At 42.1% G+C, this 17,611-nt stretch overlaps 3 protein-coding genes across 3 annotated transcripts in view; 1 reads left to right on the forward strand and 2 right to left on the reverse strand.

Moving 5' to 3' along the window:
• Window positions 1-11,350, forward strand: part of LOC119730556 (Fanconi anemia group A protein homolog) — a 37,956-nt gene extending 26,606 nt beyond the window's left edge. Inside the window, exons 26-36 of the mRNA XM_038203531.1 lie at window positions 280-517; window positions 1,274-1,455; window positions 2,831-2,936; window positions 3,658-3,720; window positions 4,826-4,942; window positions 5,846-6,017; window positions 7,402-7,514; window positions 8,432-8,585; window positions 9,498-9,567; window positions 9,870-10,035; window positions 10,320-11,350. Of these exons, the coding sequence (XP_038059459.1) occupies window positions 280-517; window positions 1,274-1,455; window positions 2,831-2,936; window positions 3,658-3,720; window positions 4,826-4,942; window positions 5,846-6,017; window positions 7,402-7,514; window positions 8,432-8,585; window positions 9,498-9,567; window positions 9,870-10,035; window positions 10,320-10,478 (1,540 nt within the window). The 3' untranslated portion in view covers window positions 10,479-11,350. The remainder of the gene's footprint in view (window positions 1-279; window positions 518-1,273; window positions 1,456-2,830; window positions 2,937-3,657; window positions 3,721-4,825; window positions 4,943-5,845; window positions 6,018-7,401; window positions 7,515-8,431; window positions 8,586-9,497; window positions 9,568-9,869; window positions 10,036-10,319) is intronic.
• A 251-nt stretch (window positions 11,351-11,601) lies between these two features.
• LOC119730555 (galactosylceramide sulfotransferase-like) lies at window positions 11,602-13,353 on the reverse strand. Its single transcript, XM_038203530.1, has 2 exons — window positions 12,937-13,353; window positions 11,602-12,737 (listed from the first exon to the last, which is right to left on the reverse strand). The coding sequence occupies exons 1-2, from the start codon at window positions 13,074-13,076 to the stop codon at window positions 11,612-11,614; spliced, it is 1,266 nt and encodes a 421-aa protein (XP_038059458.1). The 5' UTR covers window positions 13,077-13,353; the 3' UTR covers window positions 11,602-11,611.
• A 1,324-nt stretch (window positions 13,354-14,677) lies between these two features.
• On the reverse strand, window positions 14,678-16,418 carry LOC119730643 (galactosylceramide sulfotransferase-like). Its single transcript, XM_038203633.1, has 2 exons — window positions 16,002-16,418; window positions 14,678-15,803 (listed from the first exon to the last, which is right to left on the reverse strand). The coding sequence occupies exons 1-2, from the start codon at window positions 16,139-16,141 to the stop codon at window positions 14,678-14,680; spliced, it is 1,266 nt and encodes a 421-aa protein (XP_038059561.1). The 5' UTR covers window positions 16,142-16,418.
• Window positions 16,419-17,611: the final 1,193 nt, after the last annotated feature.

Genomic DNA, 17,611 nt, shown 5'->3' on the forward strand with positions numbered 1-17,611 from the left:
TACGTCGCGTATAGCTGCAATTCAAAACAATTCAAAACAGATTCAGTAACTTTTGATTTGAAATTGAGATCTTAGAATGCTGTTTTTCTCGGAATGTACAGCTGAAGCTTAGCTGAAACTTCATCAGGTTAGTTGCTCAGTATCCTTTATTAGATTTTGAACTCTTTTGTTGCTTCAAACGAACAAAATGCACAAATTACAAATGATGGACTGTAGCTTTAAATGAGCTGTTTTTATTTTTTGGAAAAAAGTCTAGGTTTCCTTTTTTTCTTTTGACAGAAAGAAGTACCATCACTGGGCCCTATACTCACTTTACCTTCCGCAACACAGGCAACCCTCTTCTCCGGAAAACACCAGGACTGCTTACAAGCGGGTCAGCACGGACATACTCCACGCACTGCTGGATAGGTACGCGGAACCCGCAGTGACGACTAGCGAATGCTGCCCTCATGAGGCCAAACCATGCCAGTCATGCGGATGTTCCAGCTCTTGCCAAGAAATTCTACAACTCTTACAGGTAAAGGATTTATTTCAATGGACTCCTTGCTTAAACATAGAGGGCGGTCTTTAACTTACTCATGCGTGACAGTGAAGGAATGTACAACATATGGTTTTGCTGCAATTTTCAGAAATAAACGGATTTGGAGGATTAGTATGTTATAGCAAATGTTGTTAAACTGACTTGTTTCACGTTTTGGGCTTGTATATGCTGGAAAAACCAAGAAAACCAATCATGTTCTTGTAGTCTGGTTCCCTGACCCCACTTAAGATTTAACGCAGAAATGTAAAGACTTTGGGGAATTGTAAGGTCAAAGAATCACTCTAGCAGGCTTGTACCCCTTCACAGGTGTGTAATCAATCGCAAAGAAAATGCGGAATAACTAAATATAAAAAATTAGGAGCAGTTTTGGAAAAAAGCAAGTTTTTTCCAACGCTGGTGCCGACCAGCGTTGGAAAAATACAGTTTCTCTTGAAAATGTCAGCACACCAGGAGCCACAATTTTACAGGATGCTTTAGACTGTCAATCCCTAGCAATCCAGTAAGGTATTTTGTGATAATTTGATCATTTTGTTTTTTTGATGTTTGCAAATGTTGTATCTTCCCTTTAAAGAGTGTGGATTCGTACACACTTACTGTATACATGTATGTGTGCTGTGGCGTGCATACGACTGATTTAACAACTTGTCTGCTGAATTTCTAAATTAATATACTTGAAAAGTATTTGCTTCATCTTTACCAATTTTGGAGTGTCCATTTTTTTTTTATCAAAAGGAGCTACTGTCAGTCTGGTCCCCTGCCATGCCGCACTCGACACCACCCATAGCATCAGACTGTCCCTGGCTACTTGCCGAGTTTGGAGCCAGACTTGAGAAATTATCCAAAGCCGGGACAGGGAGCGAAGTTGACCAGAAGCTTGAGTTAGCGGTGGGATTGGAAGTTTCTAACCAGATTATGTAAGTTTCCTTTTGAAAAAAAAAAGGTCACATTACTACATACATCCCTTAGGCCAAAAAAAAGAAGTCTCCGGTTTCTGGTATGCGCGCGCGTCGCCGTAGCCATGCGCGTCGGCAAAATGAAAAAGTTTTTTTTTTCAATGAAAGGTGATGTCTCAAAACCGCCAAACTCACTGGTTTGACTGGAATCCTGCTGCTGCACATTTGTAACGTGTTTTTAGATTAGTTATGGTCGAGAATAAGCTTATGTGGCCTCTCTGGACTCCCAATCCCATATAGGCCTATTTGTACTAAGTTTAGTCGGGCACCATTTGCAGTCATCAGCCGACATTTGAAGCAAAAAAGTCGGGTAAAAAAAAAAAAAAAGCCGCGTCGCCCTTTTTGGGCAAGCTCCATACCAGAAACCGGAGACTTTCTTTTTTTGGCCTTATGTACACCTGTTTGGTTTTGTGTGTCAAATTTGAAAAAAAATGTTGAGGGTTTTTTGGGGTTAAAAAATAAACCAGTTTCTCGTCCCTGCCCTCCTTTTGTTTTATTCATACATTTGCAATATGTTTTGCAAATTGTGTCAATATCATTGTCTTTTTCAACAAATTGTAGCTGTATAGAAGGGGTGACAGCTCCTTGAGACCAGACAATAAATTATTTTTTTACGCAGCATTATAAACAAGCAAAAGAAATACATATATTATTTCAAGGATAAATCCAACAATTATTTGACATTTGCGAGGTGCTCTGAAAAAATGAGACAAAACTAAGCAGAGGTTGAAATGAGGGTTTGAAAAAAAATACTTAAATTGCTCAATCTGTTCCAAGTATGTCATCATTTTAACTTCCAAGTATGTCATCATTTTAACTAAATGACCCTGAAATCTGTTTAGTCCTAAAATGCCATTTCAAGAATTGTCGTTACAATTGTCTTCAAACATTACCAGCGTTAAAACCTCGGTTTAAAAGTTACAAATATTCAACAAAGTCCTTTCGAAGGCCCGTCTTAAAAAAAAAAATAGGTTTTGTAAATCCTACTGTTCGCCAAAGCAGGGTTGTTAATAAAGATATTGTGTACTTTTTTGTACTACATTTATTGAAACAAGTGTTCAGTGTCATTTTCTTTGTTGTTCCAAACAGTCAGAACACACAGGAAATTGCTTTTTTGGACGAAACTGAGTTTAAAGTCACTTCGTTCAAATAGTGATAACATTTTAACGTGTAGAGCAATTGAAATTAATTTCTCACTGAAAAGTAGTTTAATAAATGGGCTTTCCAGTCATAATTATCATTGGTGCTACATATTTTTTTAAAATATAAAATATATTTTTGGGGGTTTGGGTTCCGTTTTTTTGACTCGCCCTGTGTGATCCTTTTTGTCTTTCAGGTTATCCCACAGCCTGCCACCATACCTCCTGCTAACAGATAACCTACACAACCCCCCTAAACCACCAGGCCTCAACCCCTTGATCGACTACGTCAACGTACAACTGGTAAATTGGGCTTTCAAAACTTTTCAGAACCTTGGTCTCAGAAACTTGGGCTTTTGTCATCAATAGGAATCTGAAATTTTTTAAGTAAGATTTGAGGCTTTGGTGGAGATACTAAATAATGAGAGGTTTGCGGAAACACCATGTGCGAATAATTTCTCAACTAAGAGAATGGTTCTGAAAAGAACCAGAGGTATAAACTCGACGTTCCGGTCAGTATACTCTGACCGTCTTCAGCTTGCTCTAGGATCCCGTCTACTTGGCATCCTCACAGGATGCAACTTCACACTTCATTTATTTCGCCTTTTGCTACTTAAGTATTCACTTTCTTAGAGTTTAGGCACTCTCCTAAAGACAGTCACAGCATACTGACCGGAACGTCGAGTTTATACCTCTGGTTCTTTTCAGAACCATTCTCTTAGTTGAGAAATTATTCGCACATGGTGTTTCCGCAAACCTTTCATTATTTATCTGAATTTTTTTAATAATTAATTTTTTTTTTTAAAGAAACTCTGACTCTTTGCAAGTTTGTTTTTACTTCAGTATACTTTGAGATTCAGAAGAATAACTCGACTTACGAAACTGAAAACAAATCTTGTCAAACAACTCCTTAACTGTTGTGCCTAGTCTTAGTTCTTGGATGATATCCCTTGGGCAAATCTGTCAAACAGAAAGATTTTATATTTCACGGAAAGTTGCTCTTCTTTTTTCCCCTCTTTTCTAGCGTGAGCATGCACAGGAAGAATTTGGCATTCTAAGTTACGAGATAGTGGCAGTCATATTGCAGGTAAAGTGAAATATTTTTTTTATATTTTGGTCACCCTGAAAAATGATGGGAGTTGTGGGGGAGGGGCTATACAGACATGGGGAAGGGGGACTAATATTCTTAGCTCTCATTGAATCTTGCCTGTATATATGCCCATTTAGTCCCTGTACTGCCCCAAACTGCCTTGCCTGTTACTCCCTGTACCACCCCAAACCGCCCTGCCTGTTACTCCCTGTACCGCCCCAAACTTCCCTGTCTGTTACTCCCTGTACTGCCCCAAACTGCCCTGCCTGGTACTCCCTGTACTGCCCCAAACTGCCCTGCCTGTTACTCCCTGTACTGCCCCAAACTGCCCTGCCTGGAACTCCCTGTACCGCCCCAAACTTCTCCGTCTGTTACTCCCTGTGCCACCCCAAACTGCCCTGCCTGTTACTCCCTGTACTGCCCCAAACTGCCCTGCCTGTTACTCCCTGTACTGCCCCAAACTGCCCTGCCTGGTACTCCCTGTACTGCCCCAAACTGCCCTGCCTGGTACTCCCTGTATCGCCCCAAACTGCCCTGCCTGTTACTCCCTGTACTGCCCCAAACTGCCCTGCCTGTTACTCCCTGTATCGCCCCAAACTGCCCTGCCTGGTACTCCCTGTGCTGCCCCAAACTGCCCTGCCTGGTACTCCCTGTATCGCCCCAAACTGCCCTGCCTGTTACTCCCTGTGCTGCCCCAAACTGCCCTGCCTGTTACTCCCTGTACCGCCCCAAACTTCTCCGTCTGTTACTCCCTGTGCCACCCCAAACTGCCCTGCCTGTTACTCCCTGTACTGCCCCAAACTGCCCTGCCTGTTACTCCCTGTACTGCCCCAAACTGCCCTGCCTGTTACTCCCTGTACTGACCCAAACTGCCCTGCCTGTTACTCCCTGTACTGACCCAAACTGCCCTGCCTGTTACTCCCTGTACTGACCCAAACTGCCCTGCCTGTTACTCCCTGTACTGCCCCAAACCCCCGAGCACTCTATAGTTTCTGAATTCATCAGAGAACAAATACAATGCAATACAATGTACCAAAAGTAATGCAGATGTTCTTGATCCCAAAACACCATAATACTATTTTCATATATTGTATTTTCTCAGGGTGTTTTGCAATTGTTCACTCACACGGTGCAGACAGAGCCTACAAGACTAAACAACGTGGCGGCAATCGTAGACCGATTACTCCAAGAATGTCCCATCTTTACTCTCTCGGTCCTTGTAAGTAATAATCAGGCCATGTTGTACAATATGCTGTTATTATAAGCGCTTTATACCAAAGGTCTCAAAGTGCGTCACAATTCGTCGATCGTACCACGATCTGATCTATCTCAGTTTTTGCCATTTCGAGAAAAACGCGTTTGAAGTTGGGCCTATTTTGCATCCACCCTTTCACCCAGAACACTAATTTTTATTGACTCAGTTTTTATATATAAGAAAGTTGGATAGTTGAATTATGATTTTAAATTGTTTCTAAGGCAAAAACTCATCATTACCAGGTAAAACATAGGCGCCAAATCCATAAGTTACTTCGTGAAAATTTCATTTTCATATTTCATGCGCGCGAACGGCGACCTATCCAGATAGGTCACTTTGTGAAACGAACAATTTCGATTTCTCTGTGGCTGATAGTGACTTATGTCATATGCGCATGCACGCACGCGCGTGCGCCTCTACACGTTAAGTCATATGGAGGTTCGTTACAATCTGTTGTTTTTTATACTAATATTATTGTTATTAGAGATTTAATAAGCCTTTACAAATTAAAACGCTGTTATAGTGAAGGAAATTAGAAAATGAATTCCAATATATACGGGGTGCATAGAAACGTGTTAAATACATTGTGTATACCTCCTAGTAATAATTCTTGAACGAATTCATTGTAAAGGTGTACTTTTATTCCATTATTTTTTTATTCTTATCTGTAAAAAAAATGGAGAAACAAAAACACGAGCATCATGTTCCCAGGCCCTGTGAACAAACCCCCTCCCAATAATAAACCCTGCCAAAATGAAACATTTTTATTTTGCGGACACAACAAATAATCTTGTATACTCTATTGTAATCAAATCTTATCCAATCAAATCTAATCTAATGTAATCGCATCTAATCTATTCATGAAAGAGTCACTGGGAGATGCTGAACCCTGTGATTGGTCAACTGAACGCGACGAGTTCCAATCAGCCGCGCCTCCTGGCGTCGCTGAACCAACTACACAAGCTGGTCCACTCAATCTGCAGGACAGATTCGCAAACGTGCTACATGTCACCGGACAGAATCCAGGCAAACACGTGCAGTGAGTTAAAGCTACAGTCCATCATTTGTAATTTGAGCATTTTGTTCGTTTGAAGCAACAAACGTGCTCAAAATCTAAAGAAGGGTACTGAACAACTAACCTGATGAAGTTTCAGCTAAGCTTCAGCTGTACATTCCGAGGAAAACAGCATTCTAAGATTTCAATTTCAAATCAAAGGTTACTGAATCATGTTTTGAATTGTTTTGAATTGCAGCTATACGCGACGTCGCGCACTGATCCGACGAAATATAACAACCGCGCGCGCGTGTGTGTCGTTCCAATACTTGTGCGCGCTGCGCTGAATAACAAAACGAACTACTAATTTAAATTTTCCTACGGTGCTTCTTAAGAATCACCGTTGGAAATGCCTTCTTGCATTGATTACTTCAAAATGACAGCTTCCCAGAAAGAATAATTTCACAGGGAGTTTAGTTCCCTTACTATCTTGCAACCAAGTTTGTTTTTCAACAATAATTACGCCAGTTACTTTTCGGATGGCTGCAAATGATGGACTCTAGCTTTAAAGCAAGAATACTGCATTGATAACTTTTTGCACTTTTAGCAATTTTGAAACTGCTTTTGAAAAGTAGTGTTTTTTCCTGTTACTTTGAGCAAAGTTAAATTGTTAAATTGTTAGGTTGGTTAAACCATTTCCGGGTTATTACCAGTGTTCCTGTGTGCCTTTATTAAATTTTCATTCATAAATACCTAAGACAGTTTAGCTATCCCTATTTGTTGAGAGCCCGTCACGTGGCCGGTTTTAAACGAATAATAAAGACCAGCTGGCTGGTCTAATACACTTTTCCAGTGTCACATGAAATTTGGACTCCTATGAAATCCGGTGCCTATTAACGTTTTATTGGTTGAACGTTCACAATCCTCACGTAGGCATGCGCAACACTACCAGTGAGTCAGCATTTCATAGTTCTGAAACTCACAACACACCGTCACAGCTGCATTCTGCGCCACATTGCGCAGTATGTGCAATGCGCCAATCTCCATATATAGAGTTTACCACTACTGGCGAGACTGGACCTCCCATCATATAGCAAGCGGGGCGTCCCAAAAACATGAAGTGAACTTGTTGAACAAAATCATTGGAAAATTATAATTTTTATACATGTTTTAGTTTTTTGACCGAAAAGTTTTGATTTTGTGTCCGAAAATGTATTTATGAATGGGAAAAAATATGTGCTTGGCTGGTATTTAACACCATGTTTAAGACTGGTTGGAGTCTGACTTGGGTAATTATCAGCATCCAGACTCCAACCCGTCTCAAACATAGTGTTTAAAACTGGCCAAGCACATATTTATTCCCTTAGTAGTAGTTTAATAGTATTTTGACAATTTCTACCTTTTCCACAATTCTCCAAATTTCCCTTAGTAATTGTGGTTGTCAGCTCTATGCTTCAACTTGTTCAGAGAACCGACTCATTTGAAGATCTTGCCAACTTTGAAGTTAAGCTCTATCAGAAGTTAGGGGAAACTTTCAAAAAGGTACATATGAGCCTTTGACTGAATTTTGTGTTTGGGAGTCGTACATTCAAAACGTATTATGCCTTTTTAGCCGCTCTTTAGTGGTATAAACATACATTGTTATTGATGTCAGTTTGCAGCCCGCTGACCCCAGCATACTCGATGGTCGAGTGATAAGACATCTGCACCCGATTTCATGAAACTCATCGTAACTTACGATGCATCGCAGCGCTGCGACGCATCGTATCCCCATCGTAGCTGCGACGCATTCTGCGATCCATTTCACAAAACACGTCCTAAGTGTGACGCGTCGTATGTGTATTTATAGCACAACTCGATGACTGTTTTATGTATTAAGTCAGCGTACAGTAAATAGTCGTCTGGTATTCAACAAAGAGTCGTCGGATCTCCGCTCGAAATTTGTTAAAACGTAGGACAAAATGGCGGCCGTGTGATGCAATTTTAAAGGAAAACGAGCTCTCAGTGGACTGTGTAGCTACTTAATTTCAACTGCAATATTCCAGGCTAATTCATAAATATTCAATGAATTTTCTTTTTACAACTTTATACACACATTGCCTCGGTATTATAATCTTGTTTATGAAATGTTTATGGCACAAAACTGGCTAAAAATGGACTCTTCTTATTTTGGGACGACCACTAGACAGGTCGTAGCTTGCGACGTGTTTTAAGCCATTGTCAAGGAACTTAAGAAGCGTTCAACACATCGCAACTTTCCTGAAATGAATTAAACGACTGAAGTCGTGAAATCGGGTGCTGCACCTTTAAGGACGTTTGTGTGGACGTTTATATCCTACTTTTAAATCCTCTTTCCAATTAACATCAATTTGTTTAAAACATGTTTAGTAGCCCAATTGGGCGCATCCTAGGAGTAATGTCTCTTTAAAATCCCTGGTGTTTTTTGGGGTTTTTCCCAGGATGATATAAGACGCTCGCTGTTTGAGTATCACGTCGCTCAGTCAGCCTGGCTCATGATTACTTGCCCAACTCACACCTCTAGGATTGAGGCCCATTGTCAGGCAGCTGGATTAGTCCTGAAGGAACAGCCGCATTGTCTCATGGACTGCACAGGTGAAACTTGTAGACTCCTTGCACATACAGTCGAGTCTCGTTATAACAAACTCGTTCGGACCTAGCCAAATTGTTTGTTGTATCAGAATTTTGTATTAAGAGGAACATCAGTCCCATTCATTTCGCACATAAATGCACAGTCGGGACCAAGGCTTTATGTTTGTTATAACCAGAATTTTGTATTAACAGAGTTTGTACTAACGAGAGTCGACTGTAACCCCCTTCGCTCGTACCCCCCGCCCTGCAAACAGGACGCTGGGATACTCTGATGAATTCACGCTCTGATTGGTTAGATTTTGCGTGACTAGTGACCTGTGCGTCATCAAGGTCATGACTCTGCAAGGTTTGAAACGGCCGTTCAGACTGATTCATTACTCTTTTATTCCAGATTAGAGATGTTTTTTTTTTCTCATTGAAAAGCGTAATAATGTAGGAAATTCTGTAAAACTTATCTGTGTTGTAAATTTACAATTCCCGTCACTCGCTCAGGCTCCGTTTCGAATCACCAACGGTCGGATTGCATTATGCGACGCTCAAAATTTTGTCCACATGGTCCGCAATGAAACAGAAATCACATCCGGTATGGAATGTGCGCAATTCATGAAAGAAGAGATGTCAAATAGTTTTCATACCTTTAAGAGGAGGAGAAAGTTGCACAGAATATGTTCTTAAGAAAATTCATTGCATGAACCCTTTAAATCTTAGGAATAATTTGATTCGGCGAGATTCCTTTGATGCCGGTGTTACTGTTAAAATTTGTAATTCAAATTTGACGGCCAGAATTTTGAATATTGTAGCTTGCAACTGCTCAAACAAATTTGCTTCTATAAGACCAATGTATGTTGAATCTTAAAATGTTTTTTTTTTCTCCTCGGGTCACTTGAAAAGATTTTTGTTATATTCTGTGTTCAGGGTTAACCATGTTGAGAAGAGACGTCCTACAGAAGTCGGTTACGAGTCTGTACTCTGTGGTCTGTTTCAGGTAACTTCATTTTAAATTGAGGGTCCAAAATGTGACGTTGCTCCTGTCCCTGTTGTCTTGGTACTAGTTTGCCATTCAAGTATCATTAAGAATGACTTCAGACGATTTTGTCTTTGTTGGGTAGGTAGTTTGCTATTCATAATCACTCTTGGAGGAAAAAGCTACGTCTGGTTTTTAAGAATCCACCAGCTTCAAATTAGAACCCCACCCCACCAGATTGGCTCAAAAAAAAACAATCTGTTGTTGTTTTTATTATAATGTAGCATTTAATCATTGGTGCATTGTGTTTTGCCCTGGCCCAGGATCCTCGACAGTTATTTCTGTCTGGGCGTACAGCAGCAAGCCACTAATGATCACCAGCTATTTGCCACCATTGTACAGTTGTACACTTCCCTGGTACACCTGCACTGCCAAGCCAACCAGCCAATCACAGCACTCCCTGGGCAAGAGACAACAGGCGGACACCAGGTGACTCATGAATTATTCATGAATAGTATAGTGTAGAGAATGCAAGATGGATTTCCCGTGCTATTTTGAGTTTCGCCTCCCGCATTTTTTTCTCCAATACCTTTCTTCCTAGCAATATGAATGTTATTTACTTTTGAATAAGTCGTCAAACCAAAAAACAACAACTAACATTTAGTTATTGAAATATTTCTTTACAAAATAAGGATATAACTGATAATAATTTTGATCTTGTTACGCAAATTCATTCTTATTTTTGCCTTTGTGTCTTTTTTTTTTGTCTTCAGCTATTGGATCTGAAATTTATCCATTCTAGTCTGAGTATGGTCCAGAAAATCATCGTACGGAGTTCAAGACAGACACTGGCCTCTGTTAATGCAACGATATCTGCCGGTACAGATCCAGAGTTGAGAAATATGATTACTCAAAAATTGAAAAATGGGTAATTTTCCCTCTGTGATATCAACAGCCTAAATCTGATTGTGGTTGCATTTATCGTACAGCGAGGGGGCTTAATTGGATAGCGAAGATTCAATGTGTTTGAGTTTGCTTTGTAATTTGAAGAGCCTTTTGATTGCCCCTTTCTAATTGGAACAGCCTTTTGGAGGCGTTGAATGTGAATTGTTTTTGGCTGATCCTAATCCAGGGTGTAGGAGCCTGTGATGAGACAGACATTAATTTCCCCCTTGCAATTTCAACAGCTTCAATCAGGCCAGGCTTTATGAAAAAAATGAAGGCTGGCTCTTTTTTTTTCCCTTCTTTTTTTTCCAAAAGCGGATTGATTCTTTCATTTTCTCAGCTGTTTTGCTGATGAAAAATTGTATCCGAAGGAGCCGTAACCCGTTCTACATAGCTACAATTTTGTTGGAAAAAAATTAAAAGGCAATATATTGACGAGATGTTTGCTAAAATGTAATGTATTTTATGAAAAAAATTTGTTAAAAGGCTGCGGGCGAAAAAGGAGGATTTTTTTTTTTACTTGCCCTAAGGGATTTCAGCTTTATGATGTAAACACTTTTGTCTGCAGTTGCAGAATGCAGACAGGACTATCGTAAAACTTATAAAGCAGTGTTCAGTTTGCAAAGTCCTAGTAACACAAATGAAAACTTTATTTCAGTCGCCAACACCATGCCAATTACGAAGATAACTAGGATTTTATATTGAAACTTTTCAAAATACTAAGAAAGATTAATAAATAATCTAAAGAAAGTTATATGACTGGAAAAGATGTTTTCACGAACGAGCCGGAAGATTCTTTCTTTTCGTTTCTCCCTTGAGTTTTTTGGGGATTAAAATCTGTCATAAATGTTCTTGGAAATGAAGTATGTATTTCCAGTTGTACATCACGATACATTTTTTTCTCTGATGCTAAAACTTTTCACAAAATGCAGCCACTTTTTGATAGAAGTGCATGTGCTTGCTTTCCTTTTTCAAAAATTCCTGCCCAGCTTTGAAAAATGACTAGTAAATACCTAAAATCTGAAGCATTCACTTCTTTGCATTAATGAGAATTGTTCTTTTTCTATATCAAGTACGCCGTAGAGAAATTAACAGTTGATTTGTGAAAAGGTTCTGTTTATTATCCATTGCTGTATTTGATGAAAGCGCTGCTTTTTGCGCGCATGCGCGATCTTATAAGATTGACCCAAGCGTTGTCATCTCTCGTGTAATCTCGGCATCTCTCGCTGGCATTTGGCGGCAATTTCCAGTAGCTGGAGTTGTGCCAATCCCAATGGCGGCTCCCCGTTGCCATGCAAGCTTGCGTTGCGGATTCCTTCATCGCTCGGAACGTGTCCAAATCGTGCAAAAATTCCGGACCGTACTTTTGGACTTTGGTCCAGAAAGTCCGGTTGAAGTGTTGGTAGAGCCTCAGGTCAGCCGCGTTCCAACGGAGAATTTTGTCTCTCAGCCCCGCCGGGATGCTTTTGTGGTTTCCGCTGGGTCTCCGAACCCCTTTGGAGATGTACACGATGTCTTGGAAATCCCAACACATGAGCTTTTTCAGGAGTAACAATGACTCGTCGAAGTACTCGTTCAGCATCACCAGGTCCATGCCGCGACTCAGCGAGTTGATGGCAGCTTCTACCACCCGGAGATTATCGTAATCTTCCCGCTTCAACCCCAGGGAGAAAAACTGGCCGTTCCTGAAATACTTGGTCCAATTGTTTTCCCTCATTTTCTGGGTGTGTCTTTGCGGGTCCCTCATGAAGACTTCAAGAGGGTCTTCGTTGGCCTTGTGGGGTACCGCCTGGTCGAAAAGGAAGTACCTGAAGAAGGATTCGGTTCGGGCGAGGGGTTCCCTAATCATGGTGAAATATACGGCGTTTGGGATAAGAATTTCATCCACGGTACGGTTGTACAGAGCGTGATTCACCAAGACTTGGTACCCGCCCAGCGCCGGCCAGACCAGGGCACCGCTCCTGTCCGTCAGGTTCCACTGGAAGACTAGCCGCGGGGTGTCAAAACGGTACCGCTGGTTGCTCATGGGGAAAGAGTGGACTGCTCCGCTGGGCAGCGCGAAGGTTAGATCGCGCCGGTAGCCGTAGCGCTGCAGCATCGTGGCGATGGTGGAGCTACCGGTTTTGTGGATCTTTATGAACACGAAGCGGTGGTTGGGTTGGCAAGGATTGGGAGCAGACATGGTGTCCGTTCCCTGCTTTGGTTCAACATGTTGCAGCTTCTGCCTGGTCCATTCGTTTATCCTCCTGACATAAAAAAAAAAAAAATTAAGAGAAAAATCGTCTGGATACGTAAAAGGCATCTGAGTCTGTGGAGGATCTCCTTGCACAGCAAGGGTCTATGAAACGCGAACAGATTCGGCGAGTAATTATTAATTTATTGCAGCGGTATCCAGCAATTGAATATCACACATAAAGTAGGATTTTCGTTCTGACTGCAACTTACGTGGTAGTTACCGGACGCACCGGGTTCTTGGTAGATCGTTGCTTGACCAGCATGCCGACTTCGATAGACATCAGCCCGATGACTACAACCAGACACGCTGCGGTGGTCATACGCCACCAGCGTCTCGCGGACCACCCCATCTCGTGACGGCTAGAAAAACACCGGTACTTTACGGTATAAAATATGCTCACAAGGTGCGCGTTTCACCAGCCAAGACTTGCCAGTGCAGAGCCTTCTCGCGATCGACTGCCGACGTGGAACGTTGGTCGTCAATGATTGAAAATAAAAAATGAGATACATTTGTTTTTGTTTAGCTTTGTACCACCTGTTGTTGTTATAGTAGACGATGCATACAAACGTGCCTTATTATATCTGTATCTTTACGAAATAAAAATCGATTATTGTCATGCTGATCCATCCGTACTTTAGCCCAGCGAATGTGTGTTATAGTTACTATTTAATTGCGCTCCTTTTTCCTTAAAGCGCCAAATCTTGTACAGATAGGTAAAAATAATGTTATTTAAAAAATACTTTAACTTACGCGTGCTGCCATCAAATTCAATACATTTGGCACTAAGCTATAGTCGGGGATGGGGAGAGGGCGCCCTTTACAGTTTATGTTATTGTTAGGGAGAGTTTTCTCGCCACTTGGTGGTGCCCTTGGTCTTACCATCATGGCTGTTGTTTGTCAGTTTCTAACGTAAATTTCCTCAAGTCAGTGTTGTTGTACTCGTACTCGGTTCTCGAGTACAACTCGAGTACGTTTTTGGTCGTACTCGTACTCGAACGTCAAAGTACTCGTACTCGAAATGACGGTAATCGTACTCGGGCAGCAAAGTACTTGTATTTGACATGTCAAAATTGTACTCATCAAAGTACTCGTTCTCGAATAGCAGTACTCGGGTGAAAAATGGTAAAGCTTGACTTTATACCAGAGCCTTATTTTATCGATATTTTCAGTTTGAAATGGTTGATTGGCTTGTGGAGAAGTCGAAGTTTACTGTTTTTCATCTGTGCACGTCCGGACAAGCACATTTAACAGCTAGCCGTGAGTGGGTCTGTATATCGGTCTGACTGGGCCTGTGCCAATTACGCACCATATGCAGTATGGCCGTGTTCGGAAATACAATTACTCGTACTCGTACGTACAATACTCGTATATACTCGTACTCGCACTCAGAAGCACTCGTACTCGGATACCTGTTCTTGTACTAGGAGGTACAGTACTCGTACTTGTACTCGTACTCGGCAACCTAAGTACTCGGCACTACTCGGAACTCGGAAAAAAGTACTCGACTACAACACTGCCGCAAGTTATATCCAATCTAATCCTATTCTAGAATCATCAGCATAATGTCGGAAGCCCCGTCGGAGATATGGAATAAGGGATTGGCGTTCCCGCCAATTAGTGGAAATATCGGGGCCAAGTACTGGCTATTCATGGGAATATCGTGTAACATTAGGCTATCAATATTTTCTTATGATGACATTCAATGATTCATGTTATTTTTAATGTACTTTGTTGATGCTTGTGCAGCATAAAGACAGAGCTGGAAAACCAGAAAAAGAATAAAAGGCCGTAGCTAAAACCAAGCAAAAATTCCTGCCCAGCTTTGAAAAATGACTAGTAAATACCTAAAATCTGAAGCATTCACTTCTTTTCATTCTTGAGAATTGTTCTTTTTCTATATCAAGTACGCTGTAGAGAAATTAACAGTTGATTGTGGAAAGGTTCTGTTTATTATCCATTTCTGTATTTGATGAAAGCGCTGCTTTTTGTGCGCATGCGCGATCTTATAAGCATGACCCAAGCTTTGTCATCTCTCGTGTAATCTCGGCATTTCTCGCTGGCATTTGGCGGCAATTTCCAGTAGCTGGAGTTGTGCCAATCCCACTGGCGGCTCCCCGTTGCCATGCACGCTTGCGTTGCGGATTCCTTCATCGCCCGAAACGTGTCCAAATCGTGCCCAAATTCCGGACCGTACTTTTGGACTTTTGTCCAGAAAGTCCGGTTGAAGTGTTGGTAGAGCCTCAGGTCAGCCGCGTTCCACCGGAGAATTTGGTCTCTCAGCCCCGCTGGGATGCTTGTGTGGTTTCCGCTGGGTCTCCGAACCGCTTTGGAGATGTAAACGATGTCTTGGAAATCCCAACACATGAGCTTTTTCAGGAGTAACAATGACTCGTCGAAGTACTCGTTCAGCATCACCAGGTCCATGCCGCGACTCAGCGAGTCGATGGCAGCCTCTACCGCCCGGAGATTCTTGTAATCTTCCCGCTCCAACCCCAGAGAGAAAAACTGGCCGTTCCTGAAATACTTGGTCCATTTGTTGTTGCTCAGTTTCTGGGTGTGTCTTTGCGGGTCCCTCATGAAGACTTCAAGAGGGTCTTCGTTGGCCTTGTGGGGTACTGCCTGGTCGAAAAGGAAGTACCTGAAGAAGGATTCGGTTCGGGCGAGGGGTTCCCTAATCATGGTGAAATATACGGCGTTTGGGATAAGAATTTCATCCACGGTACGGTTGTACGGAGCGTGATTCACCAAGACTTGGTACCCGCCCAGCGCCGGCCAGACCAGGGCGCCGCTCCTGTCCGTCAGGTTCCACTGGAAGACTAGCTGCGGGGTGTCAAAACGGTACCGCTGGTTGCTCATGGGGAAAGAGTGGGCTGCTCCGCTGGGCAGCGCGAAGGTTAGATCGCGCCGGTAGCCGTAGCGCTGCAGCATCGTGGCGATGGTGGAGCTACCGGTTTTGTGGATCTTTATGAACACGAAGCGGTGGTTGGGTTGGCAAGGATTGGGAGCAGACATGGTGTCCGTTCCCTGCTTTGGTTCAACATGTTGCAGCTTCTGCCTGGTCCATTCGTTTATCCTCCTGACATAAAAAAAAAAAAATTAAGAGAAAAATCGTCTGGATACGTAAAAGGCATCTGAGTCTGTGGAGGATCTCCTTGCACAGCAAGGGTCTATGAAACGCGAACAGATTCGGCGAGTAATTATTAATTTATTGCAGCGGTATCCAGCAATTGAATATCACACATAAAGTAGGATTTTCGTTCTGACTGCAACTTACGTGGTAGTTACCGGACGCACCGGGTTCTTGGTAGATCGTTGCTTGACCAGCATGCCGACTTCGATAGACATCAGCCCGATGACTACAACCAGACACGCTGCGGTGGTCATACGCCACCAGCGTCTCGCGGACCACCCCATCTCGTGACGGCTAGAAAAACACCGGTACTTTACGGTATAAAATATGCTCACAAGGTGCGCGTTTCACCAGCCAAGACTTGCCAGTGCAGAGCCTTCTCGCGATCGACTGCCGACGTGGAACGTTGGTCGTCAATGATTGAAAATAAAAAATGAGATACATTTGTTTTTGTTTAGCTTTGTACCACCTGTTGTTGTTATAGTAGACGATGCATACAAACGTGCCTTATTATATCTGTATCTTTACGAAATAAAAATCGATTATTGTCATGCTGATCCATCCGTACTTTAGCCCAGCGAATGTGTGTTATAGTTACTATTTAATTGCGCTCCTTTTTCCTTAAAGCGCCAAATCTTGTACAGATAGGTAAAAATAATGTTATTTAAAAAATACTTTAACTTAACGCGTGCTGCCATCAAATTCAATACATTTGGCACTAAGCTATAGTCGGGGATGGGGAGAGGGCGCCCTTTACAGTTTATGTTATTGTTAGGGAGAGTTTTCTCGCCACTTGGTGGTGCCCTTGGTCTTACCATCATGGCTGTTGTTTGTCAGTTTCTAACGTAAATTTCCTCAAGTCAGTGTTGTTGTACTCGTACTCGGTTCTCGAGTACAACTCGAGTACGTTTTTGGTCGTACTCGTACTCGAACGTCAAAGTACTCGGTACTCGAAATGACGGTAATCGTACTCGGGCAGCAAAGTACTTGTATTTGACATGTCAAAATTGTACTCATCAAAGTACTCGTTCTCGAATAGCAGTACTCGGGTGAAAAATGGTAAAGCTTGACTTTATACCAGAGCCTTATTTTATCGATATTTTCAGTTTGAAATGGTTGATTGGCTTGTGGAGAAGTCGAAGTTTACTGTTTTTCCTCTGTGCACGTCCGGACAAGCACATTTAACAGCTAGCCGTGAGTGGGTCTGTATATCGGTCTGACTGGGCCTGTGCCAATTACGCACCATTTGCAGTATGGCCGTGTTGGGAAATACAATTACTCGTACTCGTACGTACAATACTCGTATATACTCGTACTCGCACTCAGAAGCACTCGTACTCGGATACCTGTTCTTGTACTAGGAGGTACAGTACTCGTACTTGTACTCGTACTCGGCAACCTAAGTACTCGGCACTACTCGGAACTCGGAAAAAAGTACTCGACTACAACACTGCCGCAAGTTATATCCAATCTAATCCTATTCTAGAATCATCAGCATAATGTCGGAAGCCCCGTCGGAGATATGGAATAAGGGATTGGCGTTCCCGCCAATTAGTGGAAATATCGGGGCCAAGTACTGGCTATTCACGGGAATATCGTGTAACATTAGGCTATCAATATTTGCTTATGATGACATTCAATGATTCATGTTATTTTTAATGTACTTTGTTGATGCTTGTGCAGCATAAAGACAGAGCTGGAAAACCAGAAAAAGAATAAAAGGCCGTAGCTAAAACCAAGCAAAAATTCCTGCC

This window comes from Patiria miniata, unplaced genomic scaffold (genome assembly GCF_015706575.1).
Source record: "Patiria miniata isolate m_02_andy unplaced genomic scaffold, ASM1570657v1 HiC_scaffold_22, whole genome shotgun sequence".
Classification (NCBI taxonomy): Eukaryota; Metazoa; Echinodermata; class Asteroidea; order Valvatida; family Asterinidae; genus Patiria; species Patiria miniata.